This window comes from Lynx rufus, unplaced genomic scaffold, assembly GCF_022079265.1.
Source record: "Lynx rufus isolate CCGP_SWC_20201006 ecotype Redwood Valley unplaced genomic scaffold, mLynRuf1.p SCAF_16, whole genome shotgun sequence".
Classification (NCBI taxonomy): domain Eukaryota; kingdom Metazoa; phylum Chordata; class Mammalia; order Carnivora; family Felidae; genus Lynx; species Lynx rufus.
Genome location: NW_025814830.1, coordinates 22028322 through 22049637, shown reverse-complemented (window position 1 = coordinate 22049637; position 21316 = coordinate 22028322). Strand labels below are relative to the sequence as shown.

Sequence of the window (21316 nt, the reverse complement as noted above, 5' to 3'; positions counted from 1 at the left end):
TAATATAAAGAACTAAGCCCAATGCATGGTACATTACGTGCTCAGGAAATGTAAGCTATTATTAGCCCCTATTATTACTTGATTAGGCTAACTGGTGGTATAGTTATCTAAAGTTTTTTGTTTTTAAACCAGCTATTGGATTTATTCTTTTTTTCGTTCTTGAATTAGTTTCACTTGATCATTTTCTTTCTTGTGCTTTCCTTATTTTGCTTTGATTTTAAGATTTCTTGTAGTATTTAATGCCCATTCAATCTTATTTAGTACTATGTTTAGAACCATGAATTTTTGTCTGAATACGGTCATAGCCATCTTATATGTAGTAATTTGATATTCTGAAATTTCAATTTGGTTTCAATTTAGAATTTCAAAATTTACAAGAGGTTGGCTTTATTCTTTTCTATTTTGGTTATTAAACTGTGGCTTTTTTTTTTCTTTTGTCAGACATAAGAATGCAGTCTTCACTATTTCTAATTTTGAAATGCATGGAGATTTTCTTTGGTACCTGGAATAAGGTCAGCTTCAAAATGTTTGAGGGAAACTAGAAGGTATAATCACAGTGGTTTGGATACAGATTAAATATATATTAGTGATTATATTATTCCTATGCTGTCATTATTTGTTTTCAGATTTCATTGGTCATAGGTAAGTTACTGATTATGTTTTTGTTTCTCCTTGCATTTTCAGACACTTTATGTATCTTGCCGTTGGTTAGAGTGAACTGCTAGAATAAATATAATGGCTCATACACATACTTGGTTTCATCATTTATATTTGGTTAAACAATTCTTTACATTACATTCTTTCTGTCTAAATAACTGGGATAGTTTCTGTGTCCTGACAGAATGCTGGCTCAGTGGTCAATGACAGGTGTTAGAGTAAGCAGAGTGGGGAGTGAAGGGGTACAAACTGGCTCACCACTAGACAGGAACTGACATGGAGGCAATTTGGCCATCTTCCACAAATGGCTACCACATTAACCTTGTTCAAAGTCATCCCAGCCCACAGGAATGGGCAAGGAGCACAGGGCCAGGGGGTGGAGGGTAGAGGGGGCAAGCATGGAGGCTTATGGACCAGGCTTAGAAGTGGCACTACTTCTGCTCATATCTCATTAAAGAACATTCCACTAAAGTCACAAGGACATACCCTGTGGGGTAATAGAATGTGTGGTATATCTGAGCAGCCATATATGCACAGCTGTAATTCTGTTACTATGGAAGTGGAGAATGGATTTTGATGGACGGCCAGAAATTTCTGCCATGATGTTGTTTAGTTTTGTATACAGATTTAGGCCATTTGAATTCTAGTACAAATGTAATGCTTTTTTACTTTTAATTAAAAGTGGTCTGACATTAAAGTGGAGAGCTGCAATGATAAGGGATCTGGACAGTGTCATTTTTGTTTTCTATCTTTTGCTAGATGGTTAATTTTCTGAATGCTACCCACCCCTCCTACCAGGCACCTTCTGGTAATTTAAAACTGCTTGTATTTCAAATGGTAAACTTTAAAAAACTTTATTTCTTGATTATTAACTTTAAAAAATGAAGTGAATAATATGTCTTTCTGTGAAAAACAAGGAAATTAACTCACTTATACTTCCTTCTCAGCCCCTACCGAGTTTTGTTAGCCTTCTGTATGATTTTCATCCCAGTCCATTAATTACATCATTTTAAATTGCAAAGTTTTTCTTTCAGGTGACTCTTTTCTATAACTGTAAATTGCCTTGTTATTACTGTTAATTTTATATTTTAATGGATTAACAATTTATGAGTACTTCTTATGTATTATGTTTTCTCCATTACTGCACTATTCACATTGATTCTCTTGGTTTATTGGATTTCGTCAAGTGTTATTTTCTTTTTTTTTTTTTTTCAACGTTTTTTATTTATTTTTGGGACAGAGCGAGACAGAGCATGAACGGGGGAAGGGCAGAGAGAGAGGGGAGACACAGAATCGGAAACAGGCTCCAGGCTCTGAGCCATCAGCCCAGAGCCCAACGGGGGGCTCGAACCCACGGACCGTGAGATCGTGACCTGGCTGAAGTCGGACGCTTAACCGACTGCGCCACCCAGGCGCCCCAAGTGTTATTTTCAAGAAAGATTCTCAATGTTATGATTCCTGAGTTACTGTATATTTAAGAATTCTTTGCCTTTACAACTAGGTGGGAAAAAAAATCTTAGACCACCCTTATTGTGTGATGTTGAACTGGTGTGAAATTGAGCCCTAGAAGATGATTTTTTTTTTTATTTTAACTTCTCCAAGATGTGTCAGTGTTGTTCATTTTGCATCAAATTTTTCCAGAACAATGAAAGTTCTTCCTTATTTAGGAAAAACTTTTTGTCTTTGAATTTTTTTTTTCTTCTGTGTCAATCGTAGCTTTCTGTACCCATGGATACTAATTTTCTTTATGTTGGATCAACCTTCTCCACCCCCGTGTAGATCCTTTTCCATTAGCAGTGACTCTGATTCTTTTTTTTTTTTTAACGTTTATTTTTGAGAGATAGAGTGTGAGTGGGGGAGGGGTAGAGAGAGAAGGAGACACAGAATCTAAAGCAGGCTCCAGGCTGAGCTGTCAGCACAGATCTCAACGTGGGGCTCTAACCCCTGAACCGCGAGATCATGACCTGAACCAAAGTCAGTCACTTAACCAACTGAGCCCCCCAGGTACCCCTACTCTGATTATTTCTTATGAAGTAAGACCTTTCCACAGCCACAGGAAAACTAATAATGTCTGTCACTCTTTCTCTTCCCCTCCTGTCTTATTTTTCTTCATAGCATTTATTACTATGTGTTACTATATCCCCAACACCAACTAGAACATAAACTCCACGAGGAGAGGAAATTTGTCCTTTTTTTCATTACCATGCCAGAACAGTGTCCAGCATACAGTTGATGCTCAATAAGTATTTGACTGAATTATCTCAAGCTCTCCCTGTATGTCAGCAATTCAGTTTTCAGTTATGTATATTTTGTTCTTTGCTGTTTCTAATTTATGAAACTTGTTTTGTCAGCTCTATTTTTCTATCTTATTGGTTGTCTTATTTTGTCTTTGATTTCTTCTTTCAATTCCTTTTCTCTTTAATTTCTTTGAGAGCATTGAGCACAGAGAATGAGTTCCGTATCTGTTCTTTTTTTTTTTTTCTATAGTATTTTTACATAGTTTATAGGTAGCTTCTTTCCATCTTTCTCATGATTGGCACAAGCAACTTTGTGGGCACCTGGATACAGTGTGGGCAGTATTCTGAACCTTTTCCCAATCTGAGCTCTTTTGTTCTCTCCTAGCTATTTCCAGCTGAGTCCCTCCTTCTCAGGCAGTAAGTGCCTAAGTTTACCCAGTTTAGAGGAACAATCGCATACTATAAGGCACCATCTTTGGAAACGGGATATGCCCTTGATTAGGCAGAGTGAATTCAGGTCTCATAGTATTAAAACAAAATTTCAGGGATGCCTGTGTGGCTCAGTCGGTTAAGCATCTGACTCAATTTCAGCTCAGGTCATGATCTCACACTCGTGATATTGAGCCCCGTGTGGGACTCTGCACTGAGCATGGAGCCTGCTTGGGATTCTCTCTTTCTTCCCCTCCCCCACTCACTCTCTCTCAAAAGAAACATGTAAAAAAATAAAATACAATTTCAGAAAAAAAAAAAAAGGTAGTCATAAATCTAATCACCACTGCCCATAAGCTCCCTCTCAGGCAACAAAACACGGGTCTGTGGTACTAGTTCTCAACTATGTATTCTTATAGATAATTGGTTCTGGGGATTGTGGTCACCCTTGCTCTTCATCTACCACCCTCCCAGATGAAAAATCAAAATGGCCACTCCCAATAGCAATTTACTTCCTTGGGGAGCACAACTATGGCAGTCATGCAGTTCGTGCACTGCACAAAGGTGCTCAGTTGAGAGGGCAACAGGGGGACTGAAATCCAGTTTACACTTGGCTCTCTGACACACATGTCCTGGGATGGAGTTATACCTGTTAAGAGAAAGGACTTTTTCCTTTGCACAAAGGTGTTTAGCCCTGTGCCCACAGGGTTGAGTATGCCCCAAAAGGGTGCCTTTTTCTAACTCACACGGATACCACGTGGGTTGGCAGCAGCACTGTGGGAGATTAATGCCAGATGGTGATATGTGTAGTAGGGGAAGGACTTCCACCCTGGAAGGACATTTTCTGTCTTTTTCCCATAGACACTGACTCCCTTATCTGATTCCCTCCAAATGCATTAGGTTTTTCATAATTTATCTACTTGCCTTATCCCCACCTTGTACAGCTTCTGCCAAGAGTATAGGAGCCAAATACAAATTCCAAGGAGTCTTTTGTCTTCCTGCTGCTTTTCAGAGTTTATGGTATGAGGTTGTATTGCTTCCTCTGTTTGAATGCTGCTGGTGTTGTTTTGTTGATTCTTCCTCCCTCATTTCTCATTCATGTTTTTAGTTTCTAAAATAGAGTAGTTTTATGATCTGGCTGCATACTAACATGCTACTTCCAGTCTCTCCTTGATTTAGATGTGGTCTCTCTGTGCTGCCATAACTGTGCTCTTTTATATGCCATCTATTTAATATGCATGTTCATGAAGGGCTACAAGCATGTCTGAACCTACTCTTTAGAGTTCTGGTGAAAAGTTAAATTTATTCAGGTGTTCTAGAAATGTTATTTGGTGTCCATAAGGCACTGCAAGTTTATCACATATTGAGGATGACATCAAGATGATCCCACACTCTGATTTTTATAATTGAAATACGACTTCTTCAGACTTAAATAAAATGGAAGGAAATCTGGAAAACACTATGTTTCTTAAAATGATAGCTCTGGAAATGTAGTTGAATTTGATATTCAGTCAGGAGTTTCCAACAGACGTTGCTAGTACAATAAACTTACACAGTGAATCTGCCATTGTGATAGAGGAAGCTTTAAATCAGATTTAAATCTTGTCATGCCTGGATAAATGTGCTAATATTTTCAGTCAGTCTCTCGTACAGCTGTTAAAACATTTTAGCTCTGTAGGTCAAATGGAACTTCTAAAATTCATATGAGTTCTGTGTTCTAATTCTCACTATATTTTGCTTCTCTAGTTAGAAAACAGACATTGCACCTGTTGGGATGAGCACTGGGTGTTGTATGGAAACCAATTTGACAATAAATTTCATATATTAAAAAAAAAAAGAAAACAGACATTGGCTTCTGTAGAGGTGTACATCAAGGATTACTGATCCCATCATATCTTTCAGTACAATAAATTTTGAGTTTCATCTAAATACAAAGTTGGTACATATGTCACAGATTCTGAATGCCTTCAGTAACATGGGAAAACTAGAATTCTGCATATGTAACATATAAGCAGGAAACTAAAACTCATTCAGGAAATATACATTTGCATTCGATGTTTGATTTCAATAAAGACAGTGACAGGTTTATGGCAACTTTGCTCAGCTTATCAGACTTTTTAAAAATTCTTAAAAATACAACACTTTCCTTCCATTAGGTTTCAGCAAATATTAAATATTCCAGGGTTCTTTTTTCTTATTTCCAGTTTCTCCAGCTATGAAGTGTCAGTCCTCAATTCTCCATGGGTTTCCAGTTTAAGGTTTTTTGTATGCTTGTTTTTATAAACAAGGTTCATTATTATCTTTTCATAAACTCTCTTAATTTATGAAGTAATTATCTTCTTTGTCATATCGCTCTCCTTAAGATGTTCTATAAGGTTAGATTTTACCTCATTCTTCTCAATTTTGCCAACCAGTGCATATATGATTTTTTATGCGAGATCCAGGCAGTACACTTCAAAGTTATGAGAAACGTGCCTGACTCTGCAATTTTTCCCATGTGCTGAAACATCCATTTATTTGATATCAATTTGACTTGTTACTGAAGCCACTTGTCCTATCTTTCTTAGGCCCTTTCAAGACTCTAAAAATGGGCTGCATTCTTTGTGTAACAAGTTTTACTTCTCAGGTGATAGTTCCATAATAAGAATGGTCAGAAAAATGATTTTCCTTGGGTCCATGGCTGAAATTAATGGGCTGTACTATAACATTCAGTAAGGAAATAAATTGATAAAACTTAAATGTTTAATCTATTTTCTAGTTTTACTGAAGTTTGCTTAAGTAAATTTTATAGCAAAATATGTGTAATGGTAGGTACCATATATTCTCTTCCATTCTATCTCCAGATCAATTAAATGGAAATATTCAGGAGTAATAAACTTAATATTGTGAACATGAGAACAAAAAGATATATCCAGATATATTCATTAATTCAGAAGTAAAATTTAATGATTTTCAATTTTTTTACTAGTACAAAGTAGGTTAACAGTCCATACTTCTGAAAAATCTTACATATGCCATATTTTTAGTAAGAGCTCAAAGAAAAATGTCTAATCAGGTATAGATTACACTGTATTTTAGTCCAACCCCTAAAGTCAGCACAATTACACAACTATAGTCATGTTTATAAGGTAAAAGTTGTACAATAGTTCTGTATACTAAAATTTCATCAACAATGCAGTTTTTGAGAATCAAAACATTAGCTGACAGATTTGCTTTTATGATTTTTAATATCTTTTTTAGTATAACAATGATACTAAGTTAAGTTCATCATTCTTTCAATATCCAGTATGCATCACTAGCTGACAAATTCATTTTAATGGCAGTAAGGTGGGAATTTAGTCCAAAGAGCAAAGATTCATTTTGATGAGTTATTTGATCATAAAACATGCAGTAGTGAACTTTCAATTCATAAACTATTTCTATCATTCAGTAAAGATTATTATTGTAGTTGGCATAATAATCATCAGAACTTTTTTCCACCTAGTTACAGCATTTCTTACCATTAGATTGGCTATGGAGTGCAAGAGGTCCAGTGGCTCTGCCAAGGACGTGGCAACCACCTCACCAACATACTCAGTCCATACATTAATGGTGGCCTGAACTAAGCTTCAACACAAAACTTAACACACTACTAGAAAACATGTCTCAACAGAGCCTTTTACACCTTTCTCACTAGCTAACCAGACATGGGTCATCATTGCTTGGTTTGACTTCTCCTTCTAGCAGCAAATTCATCACAACCTTTGTCAAATAGCTGCATGTTCCTCTTTTTCCCAGTGGGGGAGTGTTGTAAAAGGAAGTCATGTCATCCTACAAAGGAAAACAGTAAGCAAGTCGTTTGATTTTTTGTTTGTAAAGAGTTGACAGGTAGAATCAGTGTCAGCCTAGGGGGGGAAATAAATTCACAGAAAGATTTCCTTGTGGAAAACAGAATCTTGAGCTTTTCTTTCATTTTCCTAAGGCATCTTCTCAGCATATAAAACAAAGACAGATGTTTTCAGTATTCTCTTTGCTGATAATTTTTATTTACTTAAAGAACCTTTTTACAGATGAGCATAAAATATTAAACAGAGAGCCTGGAAGGGACTATATTAGTAGTATACACAGCACCAAGGTAGCCTGTTACGCATTCCCATCCTCCCCAGAATTTAATTTTATAGCCTTCTGGAATCTATGGCTCCTTTCTGGTAAAACAATTTTAACTGCTAACTATATAAAGGAAATTTATGTCTTCCTAGTTTTCTTTTTAGTCAAAGCTTCATAGCTGAACTGACTAGTAATTAACTAAAACGTACCACTAATTCCTCAAATAAGCCAGACTTCCTCCCTGCCCCTCGAGTACTACATTTTGCACTCTACAAATCTGTTTTGTAAGTTAAATGATAAGAGATTAGGGATATTTTGAAGAGTTGAGACAATGAAAAAACTCTATAAAAGGCTGTTTTATCCACTTACTTGTTTTTCAACTTCCTTTAGTCGACTCTCGTCTTTTTGAAATTCATGAAATGCTTCTTTCACCAGTTTGTCTAGATCTACTTTGTCTTGAAATTCTAGCTCAGGGTTTCTTTCCAGTACAATGGATACAACCATTAGTAACTAGAAGAGACAGACATTGAAAGCCAATTATATGAACCATAAAAACAACACAGCCTGGACATGTTTTCATTCTTTAGTCAGACTAATGGATGGTCCTCATATTCCATAATGTGTTCTGCATGATGACAGGTTTTTGGATCATTGTGAATGGAATCTTTCTAATCTTTTAAAAAAATTTTTATAATGTTTATTTATTTTTGAGAGAGAGAGAGAGTGACAGAGCTCGAGAGGGGAAGGGCCAGAGAGAGAGGGAGACACAGAACCTGAAGCAGGCTCCAGGCTCTGAGCTGTCAGCAGAGAGCCCAATGCGGGGCTCGAACTCAGGGACTGAGAGATCATGACCTGAGCTGAAGTGAGACGCTTAACCGAATGAGACACCCAGGCGCTCCTGGAATCTTTCTAATCTTAAAAACTAGTAGCATAGTTCTGTTTGGAAACTGCACATTTTTTTTCATTGTATATATCTTTATAGCTGAGCAGAAATGTTTTTTAGTTACTTAAATGAAACTAAGAACTTTGAAAAATGATTTTCCTAATCTTGTCTGTAGTACATAGTGCCCTGTTCACCCAAAGTGCCTGAACATTCTTGCCTTTGGGCATTAATCCTTGTTGGCAAAACACTAAAACCAGTGTCCAGTGGAGCGGAGGCTGCCCTAGAAGAGGTGGTAGGCAGCAAAGCCAAAGAAGGCAGGTGAGAGTTCAGTGGAGCCTCTAATCAAATGACTTGGAGCCCAGCACCCTAAAATGAGTATAATACTGTGACATCACACTAGTTTCTCAGGGTATGGTTATGTTTTAAAAAATACACCTAACTCTGACCTCTTTGATATGAGTACTATTTGGTCTACATGACTTAGTTTAATGCATCATCCTATTGTTTGTCTATCTCATACGTTCATCCTAAGTACTAACATTCATTTTAATTTTTTTTTCTTTTTTATGGCACCTGGGTGGCTCAGTCGGTTAAGCATCCAACTTCAGATCAGGTCATGATATATGGTTTGTAGGTTCAAGCCCCACGTCGGGTTCTGTGCTGACAGCTGAGAGCCTGGAGCCTGCTTCGGATTCTGTGTCTTCCTCTCTCTCTGCCCCTCTCCAACTTCCACTGTCTCTTTCTCTCAAACTCTCCCTGTCTCTCTTACTTACAGAGTGTAAGTGGGAGAGGGGCAGAGAGAGGGGGAGATGCAGAATTTGAAGTAGGCTCCAGGCTCTGAGCTGTCAGCACAGAGCCCGATGCAGGGCTGAAACTCACAGATCACGAGATCATGACCTGAGCCAAAGTCAGATGCTTAACTGACTGAACCACTCAGGTGCCCCACTGACACTTTTTTAGATGACAAACCATTATACACAAAGACTGTGTCTGAGTACACAATGCTTGGTAAAGACTTTCTGATCTTTATTATGCCTCCTACTTTGCATATGGAACAGGAAAAAAGACCTCATAATTCCAAATTTGGGATTCTTCCTGACTGTACTTCAACTAAATGCTTCCAAAACAGAACCTGAAAGAACCAAAGGCAACACTTTCAGAAAAATTCAGGTGTCAAAATGTGGAAAATCTTGGGGCAGGGATTTAGCCAGGAGAATATGAAGTGTTGCTCTAGTTCTGAAGAAAAATTTCTTCTGCAAAGTGACCCTCATTTTGGTCAACAAGAAGGACCTCCATGTCCATTGTAGGTCCCAGATGCTGGGCACTAAACACTGAAAGGCTAACAGCACAAGGAAGGCATTCACCTTTCCAATAACCCCATCTCTTTCTGACCCCAGTCTGCCTGACTTCCCACATGCTGCTGATACTGTTTATGAATCCTGGCACATCTGAGATAGGATTGAATCTCACTCCACTCTGGCTGTAGGTCCAGACACGCTGCATTTCAGGTGCCACAACCAGTTTGGCATTTACTGAGATCTTCTGTATCACTAAGACATGTTACCTACCCACAAGAGACACAAAGTCTACCCAGAAAAAGACACAAAGTGAAGATGGACTATGTATTAAATCCATTCATTATGGGAATTCTCTATGTATTCAGCATAATGTTTTAAAATGGCAAAAGAGCACATGTATACACGTGCATGGATGTGTGTATGTATTTGAGCATTTAACTTTATATAAAATAATGATACAGTACAAATTACATGTATTCTCTGTTCACAGAGGATGTTTGGAAAGATGTCCCTCAAAATATCAACATCAGTGATCTATTGCTACTGGGTGTGGGGAATTTTTTTCTTTTCTGTAATTTTCTGAATTAAAACTTTATATAATAGTCATGTGCTATTTCTCTAAGCAGAAAAAAAAACCCTGAAATTAAAGCAAACAGGATAAGGTTGCTTCCTCTGTTTTTTAGTGGCATTCATGCACTTGCCATTGAAGGGCACTGAATTGTTCATGTACTTTGACTTGAGTCAAGGATGGCTATATCCTCCAGGACTCAACTAGAGGAGATCGGGATAGGTAAGGAGTAGAATTCCTAGTCTCTTGGGCAGTTTCTTTTATGTTAGTTTTCAGGGAACAGATAGAAAGCATTTCTTCAGCAATCTACATTTCTAAATACAAACCTCCACAACAATCTGTCTGTACTTTGGCTGGTCAATATTCCCCAACATATCTTCAACAAGGAGAGAGAAATTCATCTCATACATGGTCATATCTGACAGGGTTGGTTGCTGGAAAAAAATAACTCAATATTAACATGCATTCTTGCACTGTGGTTTCCACCTAATAGAGGAATTTCATTTTCTCTTTTTTTTAATTTTTGTTAATGTTTTTATTTATTTTTGAGACAGAGAGAGACAGAGCATGAGCAGGGGAGGGGCAGAGAGAGAGGGAGACACAGAATCTGAAGCAGGCTCCAGGCTCTGAGCTGTTAGCACAGAGCCCGATGCGGGGCTCGAACTCACAGACTGTGAGATCATGACCGGAGCTGTAGTCAGACGTTTAACCGACTGAGCCACCCAAGCGCCTCTTTTTAAAAAAAATTTTTTTAATGGTTTTATTTATTTTTGACACAGAGAGAAACAGAGCATGAGCAGGGGAGGGGCAGAGAGAGAGGGAGACACAGAATCTGAAGCAAGGAATTTCATTTTCTAATCAACAATCTTTTTGAGTTTCTATAAAACCTTAGCATTTTCAGCTATATGACTGGATTTTATATATGTCAAACTACTGAAGCCAATCAGCTGACTATTGTGATAAATTAAACCTCTTGTTTTTAGTGGTTATCTTCACTATACAAGTGTTAAGAGAGAGGGGATATCTTGGAAATCCACTTCAATACACAAAAGGAACAGCCAAAAATTGAGACAACAAATAGAGTACATATTGCTTTCAGAATTAACACAAGAAGTTATGCTTGCTGTCACACTTTACCATGTAAGTCACTTGCTACTGATTTACATCATTTCTGTGGCAGATCCTTTCTGAGCTGGCAGCATAGAAATGCATACAAATAAGCAAAAACAACATTACATGTAGAAATGGCAAGAAAACACAGAAAAAAAGCTAAAAGAATTTACTCTCTATATTTCATTTAAAATGAGAGTATTGCATAGTCTTCCACTCACTTTTTACAAACCAAATGAAAGCAGCAAATAAACTCAAATCCAAATCCAAATTTGGGCATGGTGGATAACTCTCAAAGGATTGAAGAGAAGGCTCTAAATGTTAGGTTTGTATGTTGGAAAGCAGATGTAGTCACCAGACTTATTACCAGAGATGAAGAAATGATGAGTCATACTTATTTGCTTCTACCTTGATGATTTACAGTGAACTTGATCGTAGCCTCAGAACAATGTGTATCTACTTACTACTCCAAATGGGATCTAGCAGGAAAGTTCCCTTGAAATCAAGTAACAGCAAAGTTGTTTGGCCTGGTACAATAATGCACCAGCCCTGTAATTCATTATGGTCCATCTACTGTATTCTGTATTCAATATAATCTAACATATTATTAATGTTTACAGGTAGTACCTAATTTGGGGAAAGTGAAGCCCATTTGTTGAACACAGTATTTATAATTGTTTATATGTCTAGCAATGGGATTAGTAGGGCTACAGAAGTTAAGGAAAATCCTGTCATGGTTTCATATCAATTTCCTTTTAATATATCTCATTTGAAAAGTCACCTAGCTATTGTGCAACTATGATAAATCTAGAGAAGAAACATCAAACTTGCTTTATTTCCCACTCTCTGGAAGAACTTAGGGTAGGCAGTATAGCAGAAAAGTTAAGACAAAAGGCTTAGAAGTCAAATTACCAGGGATAGGGCAGGGGATAGGTGTCACACTCTGGGTCAGCTACTTCCTAGATGTATGACCTTGGGAAAATCACTTTGCTGGGCCTCATTTTCCTCATCTGTCAAGTGGGAATAATAAAGTACCTACACCAAAAGATTGTTGTGAGGATTTTAAAGGAGCACCTAAGAAAGTGTGTGTGTGTGTGTGTGTGTGTGTGTGTTTGTGTGTGTGTGTATATATATATATATATATATATATATATATATATAATATAAAAATACTTGACATGCACCTGCTGTTATTGATGTTAGGAAAGAGAGGAGACAAAATATACGTGGCCTGGGCAATCAGACAATTAAATGAAAATCTGGTAGGTATTAGTGGGGGCTGGGAAAGCAGCTAACAAAAAGGTTGCCATAGTCCACTGTATGTAGACACAAAGCCTAACAGAAGAAGCAGAGCATGAATAATGGAAGCCTGTTCCCTGCTCATAGGAGACAGTGCTGCTCCACCCAATGATCACAGAGCATCTGGGAAAGGAATAGGGCACCTATACTGGCAACCAAATACAACCACTCAGTAATTTGTTAATAGTATAAAGAATACTTTTTAGAGCCTAAATGTCCATCAACTGATGAATGGATAAAGAAATTGTGGTTTATATACACAATGGAATACTACGTGGCAATGAGAAAGAATGAAATATGGCCTTTTGTAGCAACGTGGATGGAACTGGAGAGTGTGATGCTAAGTGAAATAAGCCATACAGAGAAGGACAGATACCATATGGTTTCACTCTTATGTGGATCCTGAGAAACTTAACAGAAACCCATGGGGGAGGGGAAGGAAAAAAAAAAAAAGAGGTTAGAGTGGGAGAGAGCCAAAGCATAGGAGACTGTTAAAAACTGAGAACAAACTGAGGGTTGATGGGGGGCGGGAGGGAGGGGAGGGTGGGTGATGGGTATTGAGGAGGGCACCTTTTGGGATGAGCACTGGGTGTTGTATGGAAACCAATTTGACAATAAATTTCATATATTGAAAAAAAAGAATACTTTTTAACAGGTTTCATTCATTAAAAAAATAAGTCATAGATTCATAGTTCAAAATTTGAATGGTTAAAAAAGGTTTTCAGTGAAAAGCCCACCCTGTGTCCTGTAACCACGTTTCCCTTTCCCTAAGGCAAAGAAAAGAATGTTACCAATTTCTTGTGGGTCCTTCCAGAAACACTCTGTGTATGTATGTATGTGTGTGTGTTTGTGTGTGTATAAACAAAATGAGTGTGGGTATGTGTATTTAAGAATACTATATTTGTATAAAGACCTTCATCAAAAATAATTTGGTTGATGTTTCAACACAAAGAACAAATACAGTACTCCATTTCCAAAAAGCCTAATTATTCATGTTTGTGTATAAGCAGAATGAGTTAGATGTCAGTATTCAACAAAATAACTAAATCAAAGAAGCAGGCCAGTTCATATAACTTGGGAAACCATTTGAAGGAGGGGGCACTAATTCATTTGGACCAAAGGTAAATTATATCTTGAGTAAATTAAATGATTATCTCCTGACCTAATGAGTTATTACACTTTTCACATTCACTGAAATTCACAGTCCTTTCCTTATCCATAGCATTACTAAGTCACCTTGCTTCTTAGTTCTGATTTGGTTCTGTATTCTGAATGTATGTTTTACCAATTGTGAGGTCCCCTAGCACTAGCCCACTATCACCTGGTGGTAAAGAAGTACCACCATTCATAGCAATGCCAACATAAGAAACCCTAAGTTCACTAATAAATAAGGGAAAGACAGTTGCTTGGCAAAAGGTTTGGGCACATGGTTCCTTTCAACACAGAGCTTCCCTGAAACATCTGAAATATAATAACACAAAATTGTTTTTGATTAAATACAAACTTTAAGCAAAATATCCATTTGGTAAAGCAAGGCTTTTGTATAGAGGGGCACTAAAATTAAAGTAACTCAGACTGGGAAAATATATTTCCAATCCAATTGATTAGGTATCTTACTTTCTAGTATTTCCTCCCTTCAGGTATCTGGATACCATTCCTTTAAACACTCTTAAAAACCGGGATAAGCAGAAAGGTTATTTGCAATGCAGAGGGGGAAAGAATTCCCTATGCCCTTAGGTCCCTTTAAATGATACAAATATAATGGGGCTGTACCTGTGGCAAATGCTTCCCAGCTACAATGATACCATTGGGAGTTCTCTCCAGGATCTGCCATACTCGGTCATAGAACCCAGCGGGAGTTCTATTCAAAGACCCATCAATCTGACGCCTGTTCAGCCAACATCTGTAGACCAAAAGAAAATGCCTCAGAGTTGAAAAACAAGCTTGTTCTGGTAGAGAGCAGGGTTTTCAATATGGATTAATTGTTCCAATAGGGTAAGCAATAAAAGCCAAAATCCATCAATGATGCATATCTACCATGTGTTACAGAGGTTACTAAATATTTCATAGTGAAAACAGAGCTTGCAGGATAGGAGAAAATCCCCAAGATTTTAAAAAATTTAATAGGCAAAATGATATTCTCTAGTAAGTTATAAGGTTGCTCACTATGTGATCAAATAACTTCCTAATATGCAAAGAAGCTCCATTTAAAAACACAGTAGCAGCCAATTTTGAAATAACTTCATGTGGTCCTTATATGCAATAAAATATAAACTTCATGAAAGCATGGACATCATATGGCTTGATCACTCCTATATACCCCTCCCAGAAAGATGATTAATAAACATTTGATAAGTAATGAAGACTCAAAAAAGCATTATGTATCTAACAAAATATATCTTGTTTTAAACTTTAAACTTTACATTCATTTTCTATTTAAATATGGCCAAAGTACCAGTGCTGAAAAATCAGCTACAAAATCTTACATGTCACAGTAATCACACCATAGTGATAAGCCAAAATTCTAGATCTCTTATTTCCATGGATTAAGTATTACATCTTAAAGATATAATACTCACAAATTACTAAAGATGCAGAACTTGCATAATTTGAAAAGAACATACAAATGACACAGTAGCATATTGTTCCAAAAGGTGAAGCTAGGAACAGATATATACTTTTTATACTTGGTATTAAAACAAGCATCAAATGAAATATACCATCAGCCACAAGGTAAGTATGTGACCAACAATATTTCTAGGTAGGAAAATGACTACGCAGGAGACAGTATACTGAAAAAGATTATTTTGGTTCTGATGGAAGAGGACCAATAAAAATTCAAAACTGCATAAATGAGTGAGGCATCTTTTTTGGATGCACAGATTTTTTTTTGGCAGGCCCAGACTTGTGTGGCTCGGTTCAGTGCTATGCCAAAGAGAAAAAGCCCAGAGGTGTAGGGGTTCCTTGGTGATGTTTTACTTTGGATAATGGGTGTGCAAACTGAATACCCAGTACTCTGCACTTGATTTTTTTTTTCCTATCCCCTTTGTATGGCAACCAGAAAAAATGGTATTTTCAGAGTTCTATACAGTCACGATTAATATTATAAAAAGGAGATGTTTGCTTAGAACAACAAAATAGAAGTGTGTGAATACTCATAATGGAGATGAAGAATTATTTTTGAGGACCTCTCTTTTGTTTTTATTTTTTGGCTTTTTACTTTGAAAAATTTTAGACTTACAGAAAAGTCAAAAAGTAATTCACAAAGTTCCTGTATACTCAGTTTCCCCTAGTCTGTTATAGTACATAACAACTATCAGAACCAGGAAATGAACATTGACACAATACTATTAGTTACGGATCTTATTCAAATTATGCCATTTTACCACTAAAGTCCTTGTTTTGGTCATGGGTCCAATCCAGGACCCCACACTGCATTTGATTTCCAAGTCCCTTAGGTTCTTCCAATCTGTGACAGTTCCTCAATTTTCTTTCATCTTTCATGAATTTAACATTTTAGAAATGTCAGTTACTTTGTTGAATATTCCTCACTTTGGGTTTATCTGATGTTTTCTCATGATTAGAATTAGATTATGCATTTTTGGCAAGAATACCTGGAAGTAGTTGTGCCTTTTCAGTACATCATTGTCAGGGAATACATGATACTGATGTGTCTTATTCCTGGGATGCTATCCTTGATCATTTGACTAAGGTAGAGTCAACTGGGTTTCTTCATTATAAAGTTAATATTTTTCTTTTGTAATTAAAAAGTATCTTGAGTGGAAATACTTTTAAATTACACAAATTTTTCATTTCTCATCCTACTTCCACCCACTAAATTTGAGCATCCATTGATGGTTCTTGCTTGCAACAATTATTACTATTGTATTTGTCTAATGATGAGTTTCTATTTTCATCATTCCATCTACACTTATTAATTGGAATTCTACTATCAAGAAGAATCCCTTCTATCCCATTTATCTATTTATATCAGCATGGACTCTTGGACATTTATCCTATGGGTTCTTATTCAATACTATTATTATTTCTTTTCTTGCTCAAATTATCCTAGCTTTGGCCATTGAGCCTCCTCCAGTATGTCTCCAGTATCCTTCTAACACATTTCTATAATTTTTTGGAGCATTATCTTACTTCTGGTACCATAAGATGCTCTAGGCTCATCCTGTATTTTTCCTAACCCAGCCCTGGAATCAAACATTTTTTCCATGGAATGTTGGTTCCTCTTAAAAAATATTATTTGGAAATCAGTATCTGGGCACTAGGTTTGCTCACTGTTGTGGGAGTTTCATTGCTTCTGGGTCCTCTCAGTGGACAGAGCCAAAAAAGATACGGACGTATACTCACATATACACACATAGCCACGTTTATTTCTGTAGCTGTCCATCTGTGTGAAAACCATGAATTCATACTGACATTTTCAATTTCAATCCACCACTACAGGGTATATTCTAATCCTTCCCCTTCACTCATTTCTAACTACATTCTCTGACAGAAATCCGGCTCTCATTACCCAAAATATATTTACACAATATATACAGCAATTTCAAAATTACCAATCCCTACCTCTGTGAGGAAAAAAAAACCTTATTAACTAATAAGTACAGTATTTGTGTATAGCTCTTTTTTTTTTTTTTCCTTTAGCTTTATAGTATCTAGAAATGTTTTCCAAAGGTACTTGGGTTAATTCTTTTCTTCTCCCCTCCCTTCAGGGTGGGAATATTATTCATTTGTAATACAGTTAGGTTCATTGTTACTATTTGTATTGTTTTATTTTTTTTACATTTGGATTAATTTTAATTATTTACATTTTAGGCATATAAAATATTACTAAAGTTTAAGAATCAGAGCTATTTAAAAAAGGCATATTCAGGGAATTACTGCTCTCTCATTCAGCCCTATTACCCTGTACCCAGCTGTCCTTTCTTTCCACCCTGTTCACACCCACTCCCTGAAGGTAACCAGGGAGGTAACCAATCTCCTTAGTATCTGATTTAACCTTTCTGTATTTCTTCCGTACAAATGAGGAAATAATCTCCTTCTTTCTTACATGAAGAGTAGCATACTACAGATGATCTTTGCATTTTGTTGTTTTCATGTAACAATATAGCCTAGAAATGATTCCGTATCAGTTCAGAGACAACTCTCCTTGTTTTCACAGCTGCCTCATACCCTACTGTGTGCATGCGCCACAGCTTATTCAAATAATCTCCCATGTATGGGCATTTCGGTAATGGGTGTTCCAAAATTTATAATTATAAACAATGATGCAATGAATAATATTGCATACATATGTATTTTCATATGGTTGGAAGCACATTTTCCGAATAGATTCCTGAAAGTCAAAGGGTAAATATACATGTAGACTTGTTTTAGATGTTGCCAAATTCCCATACAGAAGGGCTGTACCCACCAGCTATGTATGAGAGTGTCTCTTTTCCTACAGCCTCAGCAAATGTCTGTCATGCTGTTTAACTTTTGCCAGTCTGATAGATGAGAAATGGTATCCAATAGATGTTTTAATTTACATTTCTCCAATTATGACTTAGTTCAAACATCTTTTCAAATATCTAAGGTCCATTTTTTTTTTATGTTTTAAAGGAATTGATTAATTGTATTTTTTTCCTGTTTATCTCTTGGGTTATTGGTTCTTTGTCCCACAGTTTTTAAGAATTCTTGGACATTAGCTCTTTATAGTCTATGTTTTGTTCCAGTTTCTCAGCTGTCTTCTGAAACTGTCTATTTTCTACCATGCATAATGATGTTTTAAGTTTTTATATAGTCTTATTAATCTTTTAATGCCCCTAGATTTGAGCCAGAGTTAGAAAGCCTTTCCCATATTGAGGTTAAAGCAGAATTTACCCATGTCTTCTTTTAGCACTGGTATGGTTTCATTTTTTACATTCAGATATCAGATCTATTTAGAGTTTATTCTTGTGTATAGTATAAAGTATGGATTTGATTTTATCTTTTCCTAAATGGCTATCCAGTTGTCTTATCACTATTTATTTAAAAAGTCCATCCTTGACCTAGTAATATGAGACATCACCTTTATCACTTGTTAAATTTCCATATGTGTTTAGGTCTATTTCTGGACTGTCCATTCTGTTCAGCTGGCCTCTTTATGCGTTCATGTGCCAGCTTCCCACTGTTTTTATCACAGAGGCTCTATGGTAGGTTTCCCTGTTAGGGCAAGTCCTCTGGTTATTCTTGCATGTTTGTTTCTCCATATGAAGTTTAGTATTAACTAGTCCAACTCCACAAACAGTTTGTTGGAATTTTTTTTGGAATTGCATTACATTTATAACTGATATCTTTTTAATGTTGAGTGTGCCTCTCTAAGAACAAAGATGTCTCTCCATTTGCTCAAATCTACTTTTATGGAAGACTTGTTTTCTAGGCATATAACTATACCACCTTAGAAAATACCAGGCACACAAATAGTGCTAATAAATGCTTGCCTAAATAATTATATTAAACTTCTTTCTGTAATAAAATGTTCTTCAATTCAATACATTGCATAAGTACTTGTTTTGCTCTTATTCTAAGCTTAGTACAAGTTAAGTCTATCAAATGGTTTAGCCCATTTGAAGAAGTTTATAGTCTATTTAGAGAGACAGAGTCCCAGGCAACTTATTTAAATAATGTTACCAAACGCAAATCTTCATGCCAAAATGTTGGGAGGAGATGGTGAGTGCTACAAAGGTTCAGAAAGGGAACTGAGCAAAGTGGTATGGAGCATTACAGTTTGCACAAAATAATAATAATTAAGAAACACTGATAAACTATACCTGAAAAAAATACAAAATAAAAATCAACAGAAAATCACAACTGAAGATAGACATTTTAATTAACATCTCTATGTACACTGCCTACCTAGTAAGGTGACCTCTGATACTCTGTTGCATTTTATTTCTTATTACTATCTTATTAATTTTGTGTATATATCCAAGTATGATGTTACTGTAAATCCAGAATGTTCTATGGGTAATAAAAGGTTCTCATTACCCTCCATTCTGTTGAGGCTGAAGAATATCCAACAGAAGCTGTTTAACTTCACTAGGTGACAGCTGATACAAGTCTCTGGCTGGCTTGTCTCCACCACGGATCTGTAGTTCATACTCCATAGCATGGATGATCCACCTGAACAAAAGAGGAGAAGCATGAATCAATAACTCTTGAAATAAAATCATCTCATGCTTCTCATGGCAATGCTCCTGTTAACAGCGCTGACCCATTCAAAGGGGAATGAAGAAAAGGCCATCTGAATTTTCTAAACTGCTGATATAATTACTTCCATCAAGATTATGTGACATGATCAGATTCCTAAAAAAGAGGCCTGCTCTTGCATATGTGGTTAGGTAGTAAACATGAAAATAGGTAAGTACTTAAAGCATACGGTATACAATAGCTGCTACACTATTATTTTCATTATACTAGATCTATGCAAAAAACAAATAGGATAAAAACAATTCATTTTAAGAAATGGGCTGAGATATGCTATTATAGAAATGTTTCTTTCCCAGGAAGGACACTTTCACCTATTTCCTTTATTTTGCAGTCAATCCCTTGTGATTGGAGGGCACAGAGAAGAACCTGACTTTGAAATACATGGACGCAGTTAGTTATAACTCAATCATACTAATATATTAGAGAACACACTTTATTTAACAAATACATTTCAGAAAGTCTTCTTTATAGATATTTAAATATAGATATTTAAATGCTGTTCATGTACCTATTCTTAAAGAATGTATCCTTTAATAGATATTTAAATGTTGTTCATAAAATATATATATATTTTTTTATTGCAGAAGCTTTAATGTAATTACTTAGACAAGCATTTATGGAGTACTATTTGTGTGCCTTGTATTTTCCAAGGTCTAATATTTAATTATTTTATATGTAAGTTATTTTACTTTTTAATTCCAGAAGCTTTTAATAAGTACTTATACAGTTTCATCTCATTTCTTTCATTTACTGTATTGTGAGAAAAGAACTCAGATAAACTAGTTATGCAAAGCAAAGAAAATCATGGAATAATACTGTGCCTTAGGGAACCAGAACTCTACACACCATTAGGAAGAGCTAGGGAATTAGTTTTACACAGCAGATTCCTATGCTTTATCCTTAAATCCTTCGGCGAACACTTAATAACAAACAGAGACAGTGCAACTCAGCAGCTAGAAAGAATGTGCCTTCATTCGCCCATGCTACTTTGTCTCCCAAAGGGGGACTGTGTAGCCAACCCACTGGGAGAAACGTCTAGTTACAGCAGTAAAGATTTAAAGTGGCTAACTTATTGCACTCAAATATGTCATTATCTTTCCCCTGATACACTTCTCTGAAAGACAACCCACAAGGCTATTGCAGGTACAGAGATGAAAAAGTTGGGTGGAAATAATCAAAAGATTAAAGTCCTTCTTTCTGCCAAGGCTGCTTTGCAAAACAACAGTGATGCATCCTCATGGGATACCTTTAATGTCTCTCAGAAGGAAAAAACAGGAAAAATGTGAAGCCCTCCCAGTTGAGTCCAGGTGATATCAGCCAGGCATATATCCCTGCCTGCTGGGCCAGGCCACAGGCCACAAGGATCCCTGCTCTGTGACTGCTCCAATCTCACTGCCTTCTGCTGAAGCAACTCTCAGCTCTTTTCTCTACCCTCTCCCATATTCTTTGTTGGTGCCATTTTTGGAAGTTAGGAATTTAACTAGACTACCAGTTAATTGCA

At 36.4% G+C, this 21316-nt stretch overlaps 1 protein-coding gene across 7 annotated transcripts in view; it reads right to left on the bottom strand.

Moving 5' to 3' along the window:
* Window positions 1–6243: 6243 nt before the first annotated feature.
* Window positions 6244–21316, bottom strand: part of PHKB (phosphorylase kinase regulatory subunit beta) — a 269916-nt gene continuing 254843 nt past the window's right edge. For all 7 annotated transcript variants that reach the window (XM_047078353.1, XM_047078347.1, XM_047078349.1 and 4 more), the window contains 5 exons: window positions 19594–19728; window positions 14341–14470; window positions 10485–10592; window positions 7779–7919; window positions 6244–7133 (listed from right to left, as the gene is read on the bottom strand). In XM_047078353.1, coding sequence (XP_046934309.1) covers window positions 6996–7133; window positions 7779–7919; window positions 10485–10592; window positions 14341–14470; window positions 19594–19728 — 652 coding nt within the window. In that variant the 3' untranslated portion in view covers window positions 6244–6995. The remainder of the gene's footprint in view (window positions 7134–7778; window positions 7920–10484; window positions 10593–14340; window positions 14471–19593; window positions 19729–21316) is intronic.